This window comes from Cyrtonyx montezumae, unplaced genomic scaffold, assembly GCF_038088225.1.
Source record: "Cyrtonyx montezumae isolate F1298 unplaced genomic scaffold, pur_monq_1.0 scaffold_8, whole genome shotgun sequence".
Classification (NCBI taxonomy): Eukaryota; Metazoa; Chordata; class Aves; order Galliformes; family Odontophoridae; genus Cyrtonyx; species Cyrtonyx montezumae.
The window spans coordinates 103,425,414-103,447,728 of NW_027072089.1; the positions used below are offsets into that span (position 1 = coordinate 103,425,414).

General features: G+C 42.4%; 2 protein-coding genes across 5 annotated transcripts in view; one reads left to right on the forward strand and one right to left on the reverse strand.

Moving 5' to 3' along the window:
* SNRK (SNF related kinase) overlaps nt 1-12,423 on the forward strand; it is a 35,117-nt gene extending 22,694 nt beyond the window's left edge. For all 4 annotated transcript variants that reach the window (XM_065753193.1, XM_065753194.1, XM_065753192.1 and 1 more), the window contains 4 exons: nt 689-830; nt 3,113-3,325; nt 4,414-4,548; nt 8,528-12,423. In XM_065753193.1, coding sequence (XP_065609265.1) covers nt 689-830; nt 3,113-3,325; nt 4,414-4,548; nt 8,528-9,746 — 1,709 coding nt within the window. In that variant the 3' untranslated portion in view covers nt 9,747-12,423. The remainder of the gene's footprint in view (nt 1-688; nt 831-3,112; nt 3,326-4,413; nt 4,549-8,527) is intronic.
* Nucleotides 12,424-15,307: 2,884 nt separating this feature from the next.
* ANO10 (anoctamin 10) overlaps nt 15,308-22,315 on the reverse strand; it is a 108,562-nt gene continuing 101,554 nt past the window's right edge. The window contains exon 13 of the mRNA XM_065753198.1: nt 15,308-17,261. Within this exon, the coding sequence (XP_065609270.1) occupies nt 17,226-17,261 (36 nt within the window). The 3' untranslated portion in view covers nt 15,308-17,225. The remainder of the gene's footprint in view (nt 17,262-22,315) is intronic.

A 22,315-nucleotide genomic window follows, 5' to 3' on the forward strand; every position in this document is an offset into this window, starting at 1 on the left:
TTCTGAAATGTTTTCTGCTGGGCAAACTTTATTAAGATTTGAAGTTAATGTTAGCCTTTCCATACCTAGAAGTGCTTCTTTTTCATCCTGGGTTTGTCCTTTCATTAGGGACCAAGGAAATAGTTAAATGCTTTTTAAATTAGAAAAAAAAAGTCATTAACAAATGACTTTTTTAAAGAAGTCACTGCTACTGAAGGAAAAATAAATATCTGATGCAGTCTCGTTATCGTGACTTTTTTAGAGTTTCTTACTGCACAGGGTAACAACTAAATAAGACTGAGAATAGTTTACACTGATCTGTTAGAAAGGAGCATGCTTTGAATACATATCTCCCTTTATAATCTGTGCCAACCTGTGAAGGAAAGCATAATAAATTCTTATCTTCTGAGCGACCCGGTTATCTTCAGCTTTAACTGATGCTTTGCTGTTGAGGATGTGTAACAGTTTGAGATGCATCACATCTTTTGAAGTATTGAATTCTGGTTTTTTTTCCCCCCTTCATAAGCTATAAAAACAGTCAGTCTGTGGAACTACTGTATTTTGTACTTCAGTGGTATTGCAAAGCCCATAAGTAATGGTGATAGTAGAGTACAGTAGTAAACTCACTATGCATCTCAGTAATACCTCACAGTTTTGATGGTAATAATGTCTGCTTTCCTACTTTAAACCATGAATTATGTATTTACAGATATATGGAGTTTGGGGGTCATCCTCTTCATGTTGGTATGTGGACAACCACCGTTTCAAGAAGCAAATGACAGCGAAACTCTGACTATGATAATGGACTGCAAATACACGGTGCCACCTCACGTGTCCAAAGAATGTAAAGAGTAAGTAGAGTACCAAAGAATTGAAAGCACTCATAGAAATGGATATTCATTACCTCTGAGAGTCCTCATGTGGATTTATCTATGTGGGAACATTCCATGCCTGCTACTAAAATACTGTGCCTACTGTTTGCTCTTCTGTAGTTGTTAGTATTTCCTCATGTCGACTGAGTAGTTTCTTGGGCAGCACTATAGCATCCTTTTAATTCCCCTGTCTGTTCTTAGTAAAGGTTAATCCTGTGATACTCTTTTTTGCCAGTAGGCTTTTCCCACACATTTGTGAAACAGTTTCTTTATTCATTTGTCATCCATTTCATAAATGATCAGAGAAGGTGCTCAGCGTTGGTTGGCTTTGGCCTCCATTCTGCTGAATAAATCACAAGGTGTTACCCAGAGTACTTTGTGGCAGGAGCAGAAAAGGTAACGGTCCCACTGGATTTCACTTCAAAATACAAGTTGTGAAAACCCAAGAATATCACAGTAAGTTTTGCTCATCTCTTACTGAAATGGAAGCTCCAAGCCAGTGTTCTAGGCAGTCACAGGAGAAAAACCAGCTATCTGCAGACACCATATGCTGCTTGAAGATCATGACTCATTTTGATGTGATGCTTTTCTGCAGTACTTACTGCTGCTTTATTTTTTTAATATATTCCAATATTGGCCCATATGGTAAAGATGAATTAATGAGATCATCAGTCCTTTTACTATAAATCAAAGTCAAAAGACTTGAGGAACACCTAAGATTCTGTTCTTTGTCAGAAAAGGAAATTTGTTATAACTGTGGTCAAAATGACCATTACACACATCACCTGTCATCTGTGCAGTCCAGGAATGCATGACACTCTGTGATAACAGGTTTTTGTATCTTACAGTATTGGAAAAGCTTCTAGCAGTGGTCTCAACAACTTAAAGGGGTTTGCATACAAGAGTAGGTTTAGAACACAATATGGGAAGAGGCTAAAAGCTCTTATTAGTAAATTCTGTTGGAATAAATCTCATGAGATGCTGCATACGGTGCTTGGGCCATGAAATTCCTGTTTGTTGGATCCTTTTGCATTATATACTAATGCTAATTTGCTGAAAGGCCCAAGTGGATCTGTTTCTGTACATACCTAAGTGCTCTGAAGGCTAGGTTTACTTTACAGCTGCCTAAACCATGTGCTTTAAGTGAAAGCATTCTTGATGTTTTGGGCTGCATAAGCAAGCCTGAAGCAGGAGGCACGTGTGGTGCATTTGCGGTGCACTACGTACCTTACTGCTGGTGTTTTACTACAGGCATTAAAGAGTCAGACGAACTGCATAGTTTGTTCTGTCTGTTGTAATACTTCTATAAGTGACATCTCACTTGGATAACTTTCCAGTAGAGGCAGAGTCCACAGACAGTGAGTATATGTGACACTCTTTCCTTACAGTGCAGTTGTAGGAAGTCTGGATTAACTTCCATTTTCAACTCCCTGTCTCACACCTAAAGTTGCAGTTACCTCTGTGATCAGTGTGGCCTTGCAGTTTGAAGTTGCATGGTATAATATGATATAGTCAGTGGAGTAACTCAGGCCTTACATGAGCAATGCAGAACTTCCCTTCTGTGTAGAAGCAGTAGTGTTACATCCTTGTTCTTGTTCAAAGCCACAGATAACTTCCCCCAGCATATTTCAGGTTGCACAGAGAGCTTTCATGTACAGAAAGCTAATGGAACCATGATGTACTACTAATCATCTTTTCTGTTGACTTTAGGAATGTAATTCCCTAGCAGTGCTTGCAAGCACTCAGCATCAGCCTGTTAGTATGTTTGTTACTTCATCCCAGGTGTTGTTTTTAAGGGTGGAAGAGATCACTCTTTTCACAGATAGAGAAGAATCCAGTGCCTTATAGGCGATCTCAGAATAAAACATTGCCACTTACCTTGCCATTTCGCAATCTTGTTGACAGCAGCAGTAGTAGAAAATGATATTTCTATTATTGTACAGAGCAGCCTGCAGGCCATCTGTCACAGCTGCCATATAAACCTATTTAAAAAAACAACAGTAAATCAGATGTTAAGAATCTAAGCATAGCAAATGGAAACTGTAGTGTTTATGATATTTGTAGTTTTTAATAAATAAATAGCTTCAGCTCTGCAATATTTGGAACGTCTTTGAGAGTAAATTTCTTACTGTGCTGCTTACTGTAGAGACTTCTGAGGACCTACATGGGCTGACAGCAAAGTTATTCCCAGCACTGCTCTTAGAATGGCTGTCTTTTAAACATGTGAGTGCATTTTGTTTAGATATATTTTTTATTCACAGTCTGATTACACGGATGTTGCAGAGAGATCCGAAGCGAAGGGCGTCTTTAGAAGAGATTGAGAACCATGCGTGGCTCCAAGGTGTTGACCCTTCTCCTGCAACGAAGTACAACATTCCTCTTGTGTCATACAAGAATCTGTCAGAGGAGGAACACAACAGTATCATACAGCGCATGGTTCTTGGTGATATTGCAGACCGAGATACTATAGTAGAGTAAGTTCTCAGTGTTCTATACATGAAGTTCATTTGTGCATCTGTTGTCATATGAGATTAAAGAGTGCCACGATGATGCGGGTGTTTCAGTGTTTAAATACCAAGCCATTCAGTTATCAAAGTGTTACAGCCTTGCTCTGAGAGGATTCTGGGATGAGAAATACTGAAGTGGATCCAGCCTCAGGCAAAACTTCAAGAAAGCGTTTTGAACAGTGTTCATTTCCTGAAACAGTTTGCAATCTTGAGCAAATTTGCTTTGAAATCTGTGCTTTGACTTATGCTGCATATCTGCAGGAGTTATGCCTGTCCTCATACATAGAGGTGATACATTCCAACATTTTTACTATACCTACGCTTCCATACACCTGAATTTTTGTAATTGGAAATACCATTTTTTTTTACATAGATAATGCAAAGTTGTCATGGTCACTGGATGAGTGTACTGAAAAAGCTGCATGGGTTTCTTCTAACAGATTTAAAAACCCAAATCTTTACAGGATTCAGTACACAGAAAGAGGATGTAGCTGGGTTTTTTTCTGTTTGGCCATGTTTGACCTGAGAAAAACTTCTAAATCGTTAACGTTTGGGAGGAAAGGGAGAAAATAAATGCACTAAAACAGCAGGGTCGCTACTGAAGCTTTTAGCTGCTGGCATCCTTTATGTTGGGATTCTGAATTTAGTTTTATCATGAAGTTAATGTGACAGCTGTGAAGTAATGAAACTTCTTCATCCGGTTGCTGCAGAAATGAGAACTTTGGCCCAAATGTGCCAATGGGAAAGCCTGCTGCTGGTGCGTAACACTAATGAAATAAAATTGTATCATTTAAAGTATGGCCAACAAAGGAAGAACCGATTTTTTTTAAATGATGCTCTAAAAGTATCCTCGTTCACCTGCAGTGAAATGATGAGACCCGTTGCCTCTTGTTTTGAGTAAGACCAAGACACAGTTGTGAAGGTGTCAAGAACACGGCTGTGTTTTCCCGGTGCTGTTCCTACTGTGTGAAATACAGCAAGGTGTGCAAGCTGCATGTCCAGTGTTCAGAAGCCACTGATGTATGGTTTTATTTTGCGTTCCGTTCTTTCCCTAGGGCACTGGAAACTAACAAGTACAATCACATCACTGCTACTTACTTCTTATTGGCTGAAAGGATTCTGCGAGAAAAACAGGAGAAAGAAATTCAGACCAGATCTGCAAGCCCTAGCAACATCAAGGCACAGTTCAGGTGAGGATTGGAGAATCTGAATTTCTTCTTTTTTTGAAAGTAGTTGCTCAAGTACTGGCTTTCAAAAATGTGTCATGTGCTTATTTACTGCCAGTCTTAAGTGTGTTAGAGTGAAGTGCTGTGGACACTTCAGAAGCTGTTCATGAATCAGTTACCAGCGTTCTCAGTTTCTACTGTTCTTAGGAGATGGGTAAAGAGGCAGCAGGCTTTCCTACCTGTTGGGAACAGGCGTGCTCATTGACCTTCAGGTCCTCATAGGAAGTTAGTGTAATATCCCTGGAAAAAATCAGCTGTGTTATCCTTAAATGTGGTGAGGAATTACTTACAGATGAGAAATCGCTCTGAACTTGACACTAAGCTGTAGTTGTTAGCTTTTGGTTTTGATGGGCAGAACACTCTAAATCAGGATTAGGGGAAACTTCTTCAGGTTTTTGTGTTCTTTTTAATGACATTTGAGATGACTGTTATCTAAGGTGAATGAATGGTCAAAAACTTCATTTCAGTCATCTATTTAAAAATATTGCCGTAGAATTCTTAGTTGGACAAAAACTATTTCAGCACCTTGGAATTTTGAAAGCTTCAGGTTGGTGAGAGGCAATAAGACAAAGGGAGGAGAGGAGAACTCTGCCATGTAATGAGCATTGATGTGTGCAACCACCCACTCTCCAAGCATCATGTATTTTCAGCTACAGAAGCATATGCTTAAATAGTGACTAGTTGCCAGTTGCACGTTGAGGCATATGAGTTTTGAACAGTTACTTTTCTTAAATGCTTTCTTTTTAATTTGCTGAGTACGTGTTAGAATACAGCAAGAAATCTGCTGCTACTAAGAAAAATCTTTACTGACCATCTTGACAATCTTTCCAGTGAAGATGGAGGTGGTACTGAGGCTTTTCCATTAGTATTTGTCCTCTGACCTCCAGTCTTTTCAGAAAATTGCCTTTAAGGCTTAGGTAAAATGTTATTGTTAACTACTGTTAGCAGTAATAGCAGTTGGTAGCTAATCTCTTAGTGAGAGAAGAACACTAAAAGCTTTAGTTGCTGCTAACCTTCAGGGTTTGTTAACGTAGCAAAGAAAAAGACAAGACTGGTCATTTGTGCCAGAGGTGATTTTGTGTAACTTTCATGCAACTGAAATTGTATAATAGGAGTGAAAGAAGAACACGAATGCTGTGATTCCCTTCTGCATATCTGTATTTTACTTGGACTAATCGATAAAAGGTACTAGCACCTCAAATTCAATCCATTAAAAAAAAACTGCTCGTCACAAATTAAAGGTAAGCTCACTGGAGAACAGGTTCTAGATGCATCATGTGCCTCGAATGTTACCCTGGATTTAGGCTGAGAATTTTGGGGACTTAGATGTGTCACATCAGAATATCTTTCCATCTACCTGAATAACGAGTTGTTTCAGAATCTTAGTGGTTATTAACAACATCTTTGTTGTCTGGAGGTGAGACTGCACCCTGTGTTGTGTGCTAGATAAGACTGAAATCTCCTTGCTGCACGCAAGGGTCATCTCTCTACGTCCACTCATGTAGGAAACATTATCTTAGCTGGCCTGGTGACAAGTGCTTTAGAAGAGTTATTGTTGCAAGCAAATACAGGTTTTAATCTACAGAAACTGAAATGGTCTAAAGCCTGTGTTACAGAGCTTACCTCTTTTCAAGGTCAATTCTGTATGCCTTTTGCTCAGCAGTTCTCTCTATCCTCTTATATCCATCAGTCTCTTCCACAAGAAATCCAATTAGAACATCAAATGTGTCCAATAGTAAGTATTAGTTATAAAACAAATTTCAGAGCTCAAATGAGTTCTAAACCTACAAAGTCTGCTTTTAAATTGTTTTTTTTTCTTTGTATCAGTATCACTTTTTTGGTAAAACAGCTGTTCCAATTACATGAGGAACTAAGATACAAATTTACTGAATCTGATTCTTGATATGATTTTATAATGGAGTAATTCATGTCTGCCTTAGTAGTATGAATTTTCTTTGCACGGCAAGCAGATCCACATAAATTGATGAATTCTTGCCATAAATAATCTCAGGTAGCATTCAGGTTACTCCTGCGTGATGGTTCTAAATTGAAAGTGTTTATCTACAGTGACCTTATGGAAAGGACGGTAGCGATACATTGATTTCATTTTGTGAGTTCAGAAGATGTAAAAGTTAAAGCGATGAATGTGAATAACTCGCAGTGTGCAGTTCTCCTTCTGGCCCACTCCCATCAGACCTACCAGGGCACAATGTGGGGGAAGGCAGGGAGGTAAGTATGAGCTACTCTGTGAGATACAGGGATACTGTAGTGAGGAGATCTGTTACCTGAAACCTGCAGCACTCCAGGACAGGGGTCTGTGTGGCTTCTCACCGAGTGGACTGCACGGGTTGACGCAGACCTCGGTGCTGCTGGGTGGTGGCAGCCAGCTGCTGTTGTTACAGGTGTCCTGGAGGATTTTCATCTTGTTAACTGGAGCTGAAGGCTGCACCTCAAAGCAAAATCTGCAGGTAGGGTTGGAGGGTTTTGAGACTGGCTTTAAGAAAGTGGTCTTCTCTGAAGTTGATGCAATTGGGAGGATAGTTGTGAATTGTGGAACTCGAGCAGGTGGGCATCTCATACTTGAGGATTCTTTTCTATCCAGCAGTTACAGAGGGAGCCTTGAGCAAGTGCAGTTCCAGTGCAGATGCATCTATCAACTCTGAACACTTGAACATCATGGGGTCACACCTGATTTGAAACTTCCACTCTGCTTTCCTGCCATACTTTGGTTCTAACCTGGGCTGGAGAGTTTTGCAGCCCCTTCTGGTGCCATGCCCCAAAATAGGGTTGGTGATGTCTTGTGACACATCCATATGTGAGCAGAAGTCTCTTTCCACTGCTTCTTGTGCATTGTGGTAGATTATTTTAGCTAATCACACAATGAGGAAACTTCTTCTACCTTAAAGAGACTTCTTGTGACATTAGAAGAAAATTCTTACACTGTACAAGAAATGTGGAGCTTCTGCCCTGTGCGGCGATTGAATTATTCAATGTTAAGGTGGTGTTCTTTTGGATCAGGCTTTCAAAATGCAGGCAGAGAGGGAAGACTGTCGGTCTTTGTTCTTAATTTATTGTGCATGTGATGGGGAGATTAAAGTGCATCTCAGAAATTTGAAGTAAAATATAAATCATTAGACACCAGCTTAGACACTAAAGAAAAAAGGCATCAGCTGCTGGTGGTAAACCTGGTCTACCCTCAACTGTCACTTCTTCAGTTATGTTTTGATTTGAGATTGACACTCAGTATATGCTCGTAACAGTTTGAACTTTGATTATTCCAGTTTATTGAGCAGTCTGAATCCTGAATTTATGCAACTGCAGTATTCCAGTTGTTGAAGTAAGGTGGAATAAATGTATGAGCTTGAGGCATATGTTTGGAAATTAAGGATGACTGTAGAACAGAGCTTAGTCTGAATGAAACTTAAATAAGAGAATGCTCCTTCTGACGTACCTTTTAATCCTCACTTGTGTTGATTTTAACCTGATTTTTCTAGTAAGAATACTGGGGGAAAAAGCAGCAAAAGCTGATATTCCAAACTACTTCTATTCATCTTGTACCCAATCCACCTTGCGTCTCTCCCTCCTGGCACTGGTGTATCTGTACCTACTTCAGCTTATTTTCTTGGAAATGCAATTATTTAAAGCTTTGTATTGCTTGCTTCATTTTCTGAATAGCTAATTTTTCACATAAAACTAAACTTCTAGACGGTGCTTTTGGAAAGATGGCATTCCTTTCAAGTAACAGCATTTCCAAAGGAGTGTGCATCCCGAGAACGTTTTCTTCCGTTACTCAGCACTGCTCTTTGCAGACCACACAACTGAGCAGGCAATCTGTGTGGCAGTACTTGAGCTCCTCTCGAATAGATCTTAAATTAGCTCGTGTGTTTTGAGGTGGTCACTGGGATGTGACTTTTCTTTTTATCTTTCATACTTATTTATGTAGGCAGTCATGGCCGACGAAAATCGACGTACCCCAGGATCTGGAGGATGACCTCACAGCTTCTCCTCTCTCCCATGCAACCGTCCCTCAGTCTCCGGCTCGCACGGCAGAGAACGTTCTCAATGGTCACAGAAGCAAGGCCACTGGTGATTCAGCGAAGAAAGAAGAGATCCCCGAGTTAGCCGGGCCTGCTCTTTCCGTAGTTCCATCAGTGAGCTTAAAACCTACTACGAGCGGACGAAAGTGCTTGTTCAGAGTAGAAGAAGACGAGGAGGAGGATGAAGAAGACAAGAAGCCTATTTCTCTTTCTACTCAAGTTGTTCTACGTCGAAAGCCTTCAGTTACAAACCGTCTTACTTCACGGAAGAGCGCACCAGTCCTCAATCAGATCTTTGAGGAAGGCGAGTCGGATGATGAGTTTGACATGGACGAGAACCTACCCCCAAAGCTCAGCAGGTTAAAAATGAACATTGCCTCACCTAGCACAGTGCACAAGCGCTACCACAGGAGGAAAAGCCAGGGCCGCGGCTCTAGTTGCAGTAGCTCAGAAACAAGTGATGATGACTCAGAAAGCAGGAGACGCCTCGATAAAGATAGCGGGTTTACGTACTCCTGGCACAGACGGGATAGTAGCGAGGGGCCGCCTGGCAGCCAGGGAGATGGTGGTGGACAGAGCAAACCGAGTAACGGAAATGGGGGAGTAGACAAAACGAGCCCAGGAGATAACAGCAAGGGTGGGGGGAGCCCCTCCAGCAACTCCAGCGGTAGCACCAACAACACTTCAGGTTCCACTCGGAGATGCGCCGGGTCTGGAAACTCCATGCAGTTGTCGTCCAGAAGCGCGGGGGAACTGGTGGAAAGCCTGAAGTTAATGAGCCTTTGCCTGGGCTCCCAGATTCACGGCGGCACTAAATACATCATTGATCCTCAAAACAATCTGACGTTTTCCAGCGTAAAAGTACAGGAGAAATCATCGTGGAAAATGTGTATAAGTTCCAGTGGAAGTGCCAACCAGGCTTCTTCGTTGGGCAGCCTGAAGTTCTTTTCTGACCAGATGTCAGAGGCGGCAAATGAATTGGAACGGATAAAGAGCAGGAACTTGAAAAATAACGTGCTACAACTACCTCTCTGTGAAAAGACGATATCTGTGAATATTCAGCGGAACCCAAAGGAGGGCCTGCTGTGTACCTCCACTCAAACCAGTTGTTGTCATGTCATTTGACAGCAGCCTGACTTCAATAGCTTGATCTATTTGACGGCATCTTCCTTCCTGTTCAGAGCTGTGAACACCTTGTCACTGAACCCCCTTTCGTTGTCTTAAGATTTTTAAGTGGGCTTTGAGCAGTTATTTATTACATTTTAATTTTGTGTTTGCTTGACGATATGACAATGCATGGTCTTTGCATGCTGCTAGCCATTGTATCTTTCTTTTTCAACAAAACAATATTTTATTGTGTACTTTTTAAGTTTATGATTTTACTATGGAAGATCTGGATTAAATTAAAATGACTATCTGGATCCTAATGTAAATGGAGCACTTAGAAGTTTCACGTTCTGCACTTAAACTAGAGAGGGAGAAGCTTTTGTTCGCTTGTGAAACGTTAATTCTTGTTCTGACCTTCTGTGATATCTAAAATATGTGATATGTGGCATACTTCTATGTGTCTGAAACAGAACCAAAGCAATAATGTTTTGATGCTGAAAACTCTTCGGGGAGCTTTCAGATGTTCCAAGGCTTGTACAAAGCAAAGGTGCACTGAAAATTAGCGATCTTGAAATATGATTTTAAACCCACACCTATTTGTCTTAAGTTACGAAAGTTACGGCTCAGAAATCAGACTGAGGAGATCTCGTTTTGCTACAGGCAGTTGTGTTTTGTTGTTGGGTTTTTTTTGTTTCCAAGAAGCGAGTAGATGTGTGAGGCAGCTTTTTTCCCATAGAGATATGTTAATATTACAAGCAGACAATCTTTTCTAATATAACAAAGGTAAATTATTAAGTCTTGAGTTTTTATGTGCTAACTGAAAATAAAGTATTTGTATGGATTACTTTTGTTATTAGTATATCATGACACCTTAATATGTTAGGTTTTTACCTTGTGAGTTTTCCTCCCTATCCTCTCCCTGCCTCCTTCAGATTTCAGAAGGCAGTAAGGGATGGAAAACCTTTAATTGGGTTCAAGTTGACGTAGTTACTGTCACTTACATTTTTCTCATTATCAAGTCAGACTCTCGTAAGGCTTAAAGTACTGCTGTTTGCCCATTCATCCACCCATATTTTCCCTCAGTAATCATGCTTTTTATTAATATCACTAAAAATAGCATATAGGAAAGTATTTATTTTGCAACCATTTGCCTTCCTGATGGGTGTCTCATTGCCACGGCGAGGTCTTCTTTTATTGTCGTCGTGTAGCAGTGGGTATGTTTGACAAGATAAGTAAGTTAACTTGGGGAATTTTATTACCTAGATAAAAATATATTGTGGATTTCTAGGTTGGGGAAGGGCAAGAATGTTTTATTTTTTCATGCTGTGCACTGGGTCCTTCTGAGCAATGCTAGTAAAAGCAGTGGTATGATGTAGCAGCGCCCTGGCCAGACATGAGATGTCTGAGAGGAGTTTACATTGTTGAGCATCTTGTCACGTCGCGGAATGTTCATGTACACTGCGTTTCACGTCTGCTGTGGAGTGAGTAGAGCACCAAAGAACTGCATTACACTTGGCTGTGATTTCTACAGCTGATGACAGCTCTTCTCAATTAGTAAGAGACTTTACTGAGAGAACCTGAATTGCATGGGCTATCCTTACTGGCTCGCCTAGCCGGGGCTTTCACATTCTGCTTCCTAAACAAGGACGTGATGATAAGCGTTTCTCTTTTAATTAAGTGAGTTTCAAGAGAGAGCTGCGGTTTAGTCAGTGTGGCATTTATAAATGAAAAACTGCAAGAAGAGATGTGTGGGTGAAGCCATAGAACATATTTGCTTGACGTTTTTTGAGCAGGGATCTTATAAAGGGCCAGAATTAAGATGTGTGGTTCACGGACAGTGAGCGTAACATCGAAGTAGGAGAAAAGTTTATAAAGGGCATTGGCAATAAACTTATTTGTTGCAGCTTTTTTTTTCCAAGCATTGTAAATACTCTTTCCTGATATCATGTACAGCCTTGGAATGGCACCTTTTAACTAACCCCAGGTGTATTTTGTTTCCCATGTTTTTATATACAAATGTATATATATGGTGCTCACCTTAGGACAGCAGTGTTGACCATTTATGCTGCATAGTTGTATTATAGCCTTACTAGCTGTGTATGGTTGGTTGACCTCTGGGTGTACAGATGTTAGTCTGAGTGGTGTCCTTTATCCATCTGTTGATAGGTGAATGACTGTGCATGTGGTGTACGTTGTATTATGTCGTCATGTAAAAGGAAGGGCGAGAATAACCACTACATTAAGATAATATTGGACCAAACTATTACTTAGAGCGAGTAAACAGTTTCTTGTACCCCTTAACGTGTCTTTACAAGTTGCATATAGTTACAGTAGTGTATAAATTAAATATCGTGGAAAAACAATTAGTCTTGTATTTTTCTGTATGTGTGTATATATTATATATAAAATAATGTACCTCTAGCAACTTCATCTGTATTTAAGATGTGACAATCTTGACACAGGATTTTAAGAGTAGCAGTATAAATAAGCAGAATTAACGAACAGAAATATAAACATTTCTCACCACGAAAAAATTTGTGTGTGTGTGTGTGTGTGTGTGTGTGTGTTCGGAGGGTACAGAAATAGCAGCTGATCTTATTGCTTCCAGCAGTGTTTGGCTTTTTCATTGTATAAAAATTCATGATGTGTGACAGACATGGAAAATCCAGTTAATAAAAGTACTATCTGGACTGATACGTAACCTACGCTGTGCATGGCAGTGCGGTTTGTTACTCCCAGGGCTCAGTGTGTGAGGGCAGCACATGCACTGCTCAGCTCAGCATGCTGCAGGACAGACCTTCAGAGCAAAGGGTGCTGGGAAGGACTTCTGGCTGCCGACACTGGACTGTCACTTCAACGTCACCCATAACTGGTTGCATACCAGTTTGCCAGGTCCATAAGTGGCCTGTTAACTGATTTGCTTCTAAAAAAAAGGTATGTGAGCTGAAGTTTCAGCAGGGCGGAGGGCGTGCCTTTAATCCAGCCTTAAGCCTGAACTGTTCTTCTCTGCAGTATAAAATGGTAAGAGTAAAAAAGAAACCGCCAAAACAGGGAGTAGCAGGGCTTGCTGTCTGTGCACAGAATGGGGGTAGCTCAAGACAAAGCTGTTGTTTCCACCTCACCCATGGAAGAGACAAAAGCACCCCATAAGATGCTGCGCTGTCTCAACGTATCCTGTCACAGGTAGCGGGCAGCCAGGAGCTAACACTGCTCACACTGCAGCTGCTTCACAGCGTACTCTGTACAACTGAGTCCCATGTTGCAGTGTCTGGGCTGCCATGTGCTGGCAAACATCTGCTCCTGAACACTCGGTCTAAAAGGAAGTATGTCAGCACAGAACTGAGAACAACTGAGCTGAAATACAGGCACAGGCTGTCAGTGTCATCACTGAAAAACCTCCGTGCCTTAACGCGTAGTGAGTAGATCAACGCTTGTTTTGTTTTCAAGGTACTGTGGAAAGCATTTCAGTTTGAGGGGAGGAATAGCTGAGCCAGTAAACAACAGAGCCAGCCCATGCTTCCAAACATCTCTGCCAGTGCTGCCTGAGAGTGCCTGATCGCTGTCTGTATCTGTCTGTGCACGTAACCGCTCTACCCTTCAACAGATGCCTCTCTGGTGACTCAGGGAAGAACTGTGCAAGCAACACCTCATGGGAGAAGAGAGAGGCCGGGCGTCACAGTGTGCTAGGCTCCATCTCTACCTGCACAGGAGGATGAGCCACCAAACAGTGGATGCGAGCACGGTGAGTGGTGTGTTTCAGCCCTAACTGCAAGTCACCTCCACTGGTGCAGAACTTGACGAGCACGTGCCCCCCTGCAGGCTCTTGTTCATCACTGGTGAAAATGCACTGCTAGTGCTAACTTACAAAATAAGTTGTTTGTAGCTGAGAATGTGCTCTATCAACTAGTGTCACTGTGCTCTTTGTTGTAGTTTCCAGGGAAACAAAGAAGAGGCGTTACTTTTAAAGCAGGCTACATAACTATCTGCAATTAGTGCATTAGTTCCCAATCAGCTATTTGTGTGAGGATGTACCTGCAGCCTTTGGGAGATGTGACCACTGCTGTGGAACAGCCAAAGTCTGGTGGCAGGAGCAGAGGAGCCCTGGGCTTTAGCAGGGGAAGGTGCAGCCGCTCTCTCTCTCTCCCCTCCTGTTTTTAGGAGAAGAAACAATCATGTCTTATTAACTGGTATGTGCAGGTTTCTTTCATCATGAACAAATAATGTGCCAGCCAGTTATACCAAACTCGGATGGCAGACTAGAATGCCCCAGAGTGACAGGAAAATGACAGAAGACAGCTGGGCACCGTGACAGCCTTTCCAATGGCAAAGTTGACACGAATAAGTCGGAGCAGAGCAGTCTGTCACTAACGCTAGCTCACTGCTTGCAATACAAGGTATCTGAGCAGTAACAACATAACCATACTTGGGTCAGTACAAGCATGACTTGTTTGTTTAGTTGGACTTCAGCCAGCTTATTCATCAAAGTCACGGAAGAACACTGTTTTGGGGGACAGCCAGGACACCCTTCTTAGGAACAATGTTTTTGTGGCTGTCTGAGCCTGCCCTGCTCTGATGCACAGATTGGGACTATGCTTTTGAGGCTGAAACTGCAACTGCTTGTTAAAGGTTAACTTACCTTGCCCTGTTTGCCTAATAATGCAAATGATACCAATTTCTAGGAGTTGAGAACCCTGAGATAGTGACAGATTAAAGTCTATGACAGTCAAAGAAAAAAAATTGCACTGACTTTCCCAGGCAGTTAGAATTGTCCTGTGGAAAAAGTACGTGGTTTTTTAAGGGCTTCGCTAGTCCCTGAGACATGTCATGTCAGATCTCCCCAGCAGCTGATTTCAGCAAGCTCTTGTGTAACATCTTCCTACTCTCTCTTGAGAAATACTGGGCTGCAGGAGCTAAGGAGGGACAGAGCTGTTTTTCTCCCCAGGCACTGGCTGCAGCATGCACTCAGGTGGAGTGCCTGAGGCCTGGGAGCAGTTCAGCTCAGCTGCAGGCCTGCGAGCCCAAAAGGAAGGGCTGAAGCCTGAGCCAGGGCTCACCTGCAATGACAGATGCCATCCTCACCATGTTTTAAGTCAAGCCACAGGGTGCAGGAAGACCCATTCCCTCTAAGGCAGGAGGCCATCAGGCTTCTAGGCTGACTTAGGCACCAGGCTCTGCTGTCAGCTCCGCTCTCCACCCCTTGGACAAGAACACATGGGCAAGCTACTCCAAGGAAAGTGCACAGGGCCGTTAGCAGCAAGGGTGCCTGCTGGCTTTGCTTACTTACTAAGTCCTAAGTGAAAGGTAAGACTTAGTTCAGAGTATGTTAAACCACCCAGAATTGCTTGCCTGTTGAAATAGGAACTTTTCTACTGTCCTTAGGTTTGCAGGAAGGGCTGCAGGCAAACAAGGCCAGAGAGAGGTCCTGAGTCAGCAGCCTGCAACTGACACCATACCTGAGGAGAGAATTTTTCCATCACCGTTAATTTGTGATTGCATTTATCCTTAAAAACACTTTTCTGTATTGTTACTGTTGCCAAGTAAAATTCAAACTCTCTGGACCAGAACAGGCTCTCCCACGTGCTCACGAACCCAAACAGGCTGCTCCTCCAAAGCCATCCTCCATTTCTCCCTAAAGTCTGAGACACGAGTGCCTTTGCTCCCCCGAGCCTTGGATGTGCAGCCCTTCGGACTGGGAACAGATGCGCGTTACACAGCTTGCAAAAGGCAGTCACCACTAAATACCTTATTTATTCTTCCTCATGTTTCAGGAGCAGTTCAATGACAAAATACACCACATCACCATCCAGGCAACAGATCTCCATGAACCAGAAACACTCTGTCAGGATTTTAGCATCACAGCTGCTGCACAATGAGTTCTCCAGGACAAAATACTCCCTATACCATAAAGGATTGCCATACTCCTTCCTCACACGCCACAGAAGTTGTAGTGCCTCCACACCACCGGCCTGGAGGCAGAGAATCCACCCAAGGAACATTATCACCCCCATTTCTACGTAAGAATACTGAGCACAAGTGAATGGATTTGCTCAAGGCAAGGACGGCTGCCAAGGCTGCTCACGTCACCACGTACCCAAATCTTACTACGGATTTTCCTGTTAGGCTGCAGAAAAGTGGAGAAATGCAATGACTACAAAGACGAGTACGAAGTCAGCTTTGGGAAAGCAGTTACTTATTTCTTTCATGTGACTACAGCTGACTCCTTTCCCAGCCAATCCTGGGGTGTTACCACAGATGGCCCACACAGCTGCCATCACAAACCTGCACACTCTGAAAGCAGTAACAAGCAGCAGATAACAGGTTCCCATCACAGCAGCTTTTCCAGGCTCACATCCCAACAGGAACCCTCCCCCAGGTTCCTTGCTGACCATTCTGACTGGGCAGCAGGAGCCAAACATGGGGGCAGAAATCTGCAGCAGTAACTTCTCCACACACAACCCCGCAAGTGGCATGCACAGGTACAGAACATCTACTGCAGATCAAAGGCACAGCTGGAGAATGTAAGGTACCCATGGTTAGGGGAGATTTTGGACCTGTAACTGTCAGAAAGCAACGAAATGTTAAGAAAAATGACCGTTTAGTGAAATGCAAAGGGGAGGAGATGGGGGAGTGTTCATTGGGCACATGGGTACAGCTGAATCACATTTAATTGCACTGTTCCTGCGAGTTCATTTAACCAGAATAATCATGAGTACAACACTGGTTCATGGCCCAAGGAAAAGACACAGAAAGCAAATGTAAATGAGAAAATAAATACACCAATATCTGCTGCTTAATCTTCATAGTGTACTGAGCTGCAGTCTGTTTCTTCCTGAATGCTTTCACCCAGCATCGAAGAAGACTTCAACTCGCTCTTATTTGGGTAGCTAGCACAGAGGAGCACGTAATGCTTACCTTATAATATTTATGTTTAAATATTGCTCAGGTTATATAAGGAACAATGATATTTCATTACATAATGCAAACTAATTTGCTGTGTGCAAAATGTAGCTCATCAGCAGTGTTTGAAAAAGAAGAAAAAAAGGGAGGATTGATTAACATCAGAAAGGGACAAAGCAGGCCATAGGCCTAAGAGGCAGTGCACTGAACTAAGCACTGCTCTACCTTTTTCTTTCTGTTTTCTTTCACAAGGTTACAGCTGAAGTCTCCCTGGGGCTTCCAAGTTCTGTTTTCCATCAGTTGAAGTGCGGTGGGTCTGGCAGCCTTCAACCAGCCCTCATGCAGGCCGGACTGCTTGGTGTAAATGTCAGCTCCACAAACTGGGGTACGTAGGACAAAGAAAAAAGGGAGTAGGAGAAATGATCTCTTTTTCACAACCTCAAGCAGTGAGTATTTACCAAGTATCACGCAAGCAGGTGCAACCTGCAGATATGTAGGAAAGCACAGTGCACTCCAAGAGCTACGCAGAGTCATAAACAAAGGCTCAAGGAGTGCCCACGTCCACATGTGACTGCTGTAGTCATCTTCATTCCTCCGTGTTTACTCCTTCAGTGACTCAGCTGCGAGTTTCATTTGCTATGAGAGAAAAGAGAGAAAAAAAAAATACCACAAACTCAGCCATAGTACGATGAATTAAATCAAACTTCACATCAGAAAGATGCTCATTGCAGTGAAGGACTGTGATAGGCACAAAAGAAATTTAAAAATATTAATCATTCATTAATACAGCAAATATTTGTTGTGAAGATGTGACCACAATTCACTTCAGCAGTGGGAGAACCTATCTACTGCTCACATGGTGTGCAGTTTTAAGACACATTCTTTGTAGATATGAAGCGTTAGTTCACTGTTAGATCCGGTTCTTTCTTTTACTCTCGTATTTGATTTCATAGAATTGGCCCAGTAAATACAGGCTGGTAGAATGACAAACCCCTTTTAAATATCAAAAAACATTGGAAAAGGGGGAAAACCACAAATACAGTGAAAGCTTTCATTTGGTTTCTATCCCACAGCGTAGAGATGTCAGAGTTCTGTCACACATCACCTTCTGCCTTCCCTTTGCTGCTACTCTGTGCCTGAATCCATTCCAAAACTTGACTCCACACAGTAAAACCCACCTACAATTACTTTTGTTACCATTTTTAATCTGCATTTCCATGCCATCTATAAAAGAAGCAAAATTAATCTGTGATACAAACATTTATATGCTTCTCCATGGCAACAGCATAGAAAAAAAATATATAGCACAGTGGAACGCAGGAATACAGATTCCTCTTCTGCATCCTGATTCCCTTATCTGAATAAATGCCTGTGTAAAACCACAGCATCTTAATTAAAGTGACTCCGATCCCTAACGTAAAGACATTAGGGAGATACAGAACATAACCAAACTCAGTTAATGATTTATCAAACTCAAACTTCAGTCACCAATTTAAGAAACATTTTCTCAAATCCTGAGCATTGTATATGGGGACTGATCAAAAAGGTCCCTTCCAACCCAAACCATTCTATGACATGCAGAACATAGAAAACTGTTAAGGGTACTTCTCCCTGATTTCTCCTCTGCTCACCAAATTCTGGGGAAAAAAATCCCAGCAGCAAACAAGCATACAACTATTACTGAGGACTAGATGACAAACCCGGCCAAAAATAGTCATGAGAGCAACTACTGCCATTGACTTCTGAAGGCCCTCCCAACTTTCTGCTAGCACGCCGTTAGCCCGTAACCCTCTGCCAGTGCATTTTAAAGCTGTCCAAGAAACAAACACATTTCCCAGATTGCTCAGTGAGAAGAACAACTTAAAATAGCAGTGCTTGCTGCCACGACACACGCAGCCCGGACACAAGCAGTCCGAACGCAGTCACTCCCATATTTCAGGAAATGAATCAGAGCAAAGCGAGAACCCCACAAGCTGTGTATTCCATTTTGACTTCAGTCAGTCCCGTGACACCAAAACCTCTTCTGCAATCCCCAGCAGCAGGGCTCCCCTCAGAGATACTTTGGCAAGCAACGCAGGGTGGCACGGCTCAGCTACACAACTCCTCGCCAAGTTCAGGGTGAAGTATTTTTTAATTTTCTCCTCTTTTACTCTCTCTGAAAGGGAACTTCTTTTTTTTTTTTAACTGGGAAAGTCTTTTTCTAGGACACTATCCAGGAAATGGAGCGTATTTTTACTGATTCCAGCCAGAGAATTCGCAAGGTCACCTTCCCCCTGATGTTCCCAACAGGACTTTTGACAAACATTCCATCAAAAATGCATCTCTTTATAAGTCAAGTATTATTATAACCACCTAGGACTAGAGGAATTAAGAACTCCTAATTCTTGCTTTTTAAACCTGCTTGGCACACCACAGCAAAGGAAAACAAGCACCAGGTGAGCAGTGGTAGGAGCCCGCATCCTCTGCCCGGAGCTGTGCCATGCAGCACAGAGCCAGCCCCATGAACTGCTCTTGCTTTATCAATGGCTGAGGATCACCCACAACAGCTCTGTGACCCCCAACCCCACAGGCTCATGCCCACCTTCCAGCAGTGCTCCTGCACTACTACAGTCATTGAGTTTGTTGTAGGGGGGTCTACAACCAATGCTCATTCGTCATAGATTGTGGAATGTAGCTTAGGGTGCCAGCACAAGCAGTGCTGAAGTTGTGCTGCAGCCTCATGGGATGTCAGGACTGCTTCTATGGCACTGAGAATGCCCTGGTTGTGAGGTGAGCCACCCCTTAGCTACTCCTCTTACTGCTGCGTGTGGTAACACAAACACAATTTAACCACAGCCTGAGGAAAGCACTTTTTTTTTTCTTTTTAATTTACGAATTAAAATAAATGAAAGCAGAATTTAATGACTCGCCGGTTTGGTGCTTTTCCAAATGTGCACTCAACGTACACGTTTGTATATACGAGCAGACACAAACAGCCATACAGCTAAATGTAAGAAGACAAAGGCAGATGTTTCTAATCAGCAGCTCCAACTGCTGGTTTTCCTGCACTGGCCGTGCTCGCCCCTTGCTCACTGCTTAAGGAAAGTGTAGCACTACATGCAATCGTTCTCATTTTCTCAAATCAATTATAAGGAAGCAGGATGGATATATATACTAATTATTCTTTCCTAGTGGTGTACAGTTTCAAAAACAGTTTCAAAAACAGTTTCTTAGGCTTCAAGCTGTTTATGACAACTGTAAGAACGTTACCAACATTAATAAGTACTAGCCAGCTACAGACAAGGGAAATGAACACCTGCTTCAAAACTCACTCAGACTCTTCCACAACTAATACTTTACTCGGTGTGGAAGAGTGAGAACTTATTTAATGGCAATTTGTTGGGTACCGTGGCAGAAGGTTGTGGTAACTGTTTGCCTAGAGGCACCAATCTTCCCTCGGGGTTGTGGCAAGCAGCATTTGGCTCTGCAGAGAATGGAGCCACGTTCCAGTGACCTAAGATACAAGTGCCATAAGAGGAGATGATAACCAAGGCTTGCTTACAGTAGCAATAAACATTGTCTATTCCAGTACCTTCTCATACGTGAATCCCGGGCTTGCACTATAGTTTAATACAATACTCAACAACCCAGCCAGCACAACCCCAACATCTTCTTGAATGCAGCTGATTTCCAGAATACAGTTCCTTCCTCCCTACCCAAATAATATTTTAAAATACTTGTTCTTTGAGACTTCTGAGAATAATTTGACAACTTTCTTATTGAGAAGAGCCAATGGAGCATTTGGAGCAATGCTCCAAACTAGTGGAAACAGCCCTCTACAAAGGAAAGCCACGCATGAACATTAAAGAGACAAAACACGGATTTTTGATGAGGAGGTGAAAGAATTCTACATAGAAGATAACAGACGAAGAAAAAAATGCTGAAATGCACTGCTCTCACGAGAAGGATGCTGTAAGCAATTTCAACCCAGCTCTCCAGGGACTGAAAGGTTACTGACTGATACAAGTATTATTCTCCTCTTCTCTAAACTGGAACATCATGGTCTGAAATCAGCACTGACCAATCTTGTAGAATTCCTACAGATCCTTCCGGGCTGAAAAGTTTTTATACTTATTCCCGCAGGACTGGTGACACAGGAGTATGTCTGCACCCTAGAAATCTTGAGTAGGAATCTATGACAAACAGCAGTAAGGAAGAGCAAAAAATAGTTCCCTTCCCTTTTACGTATGCCTAATTCACAACAGAATACTTAGTACAAAAAGCTAGTGTTAATGAAACAAGTTTGCAGAATTAGTGCAGAGTCAGGGAAAACTCAGAGAATCACATAATACATGCCTTGGAGTGTGTGATTAATAGTGCTGTAAAGCCATAGCAGACAAAGCAATGCCATTTGTAGTAGATATTTTCAAGACTTTTTTTTCTGATCTACTTCATACTGTCTCCAATTCAAATTGTAAAGCATTAATTAATACTCATTATAGTATTCTCACTGTATTAGTCACCCTTTGTAGCTCAAAAAGGTAGAGGTGTTAATAGAAGAAAATACTACCACAACACTATCTAGTACAGCTTCAGAAGTATGGCTTATGTATTCTTCTGATCCTCAGCACAATTAAATTATCTTATCTTAGTTTATACTTTTTAAAGTTTATTTCTTTCACTGTTTCTGAATGTGTAATTGCAAAATGAGGAAAACATCTGAAGAGACACAGCCCTGATCACATCCCATTCAGAGGGCAGACCGAGCAGTGACTGGAGAGCAGTGGCTGTATATCTCACATCCCTGAACCTCCAAGTGCAAACAATCCCCCCCCCCCACTGCTGTAAAGGGGGAGCAAATCTGAGACAGCTTAATTTAAGACTGAATATGTATAAGTCTATGGGGCCAGATGACATGCATCCCAGAGTGCTGAGGGAGCTGGCTAATGAGGCTGCCAAGCCGTTCTCCATCAGGACTGTCAGGCAAAACCCACAATGCCTGGAAAAAGGGAAACATCATTTCCATTTATAAAAAAGGAAGGAAGGAGGACCCAGGGAAGCACTGTCTGGTGAGCCTCACATCTGTGCTGGAAGATCATGGACCAGATCCTCCTGGAAGACATGTTAAGGCACAGGACTGCACAAGAGTAGGCAAACTGAGACAGACAGCATGGCTTCACCAAGGGAAGGTGATGCCTTACCAATCTGGTGGCTTTCTGTGATGGCATCAGTGGACAAAGGCAATGCAACAGATGTAATCTACCCAGACTTCTGCAAAGCTTTTGACATGGTCGCTCACCTTCTCCTTATCTCTAAATTGGAGAGATGTGGATTTGAAAGGCGGACAAGGAATTGGTTGGAAAGTCACGTGGGTCAGGGTAATCCCAGACAGGTATACAGACTAGGAGAAGAACTCCTTGAGCAGCCCTGCTGAGAAGGACTCAGGGGACCTGGTAGATGAAAAACTTAACGTGGGCTATCAGTTTGCACTTGCAGCCCAGAAGGCCAACAGTATCATGGGTTGCATCAGAATAGGAACAGCCAGCAGGGTGAGGGAGGTGATTGTTCCCCTCTGTTCTGCATTTGTGAGGCCCATTTGGAGTACTGCATTCAGGTCTGGAGCCCCCAGCATAGAAAAGATCAAGCTTTCAGAGAATGAGCAGGGCCACGAAGATGATCAGACAGTGGTAAAGTTCTGACACAGGTTTTCT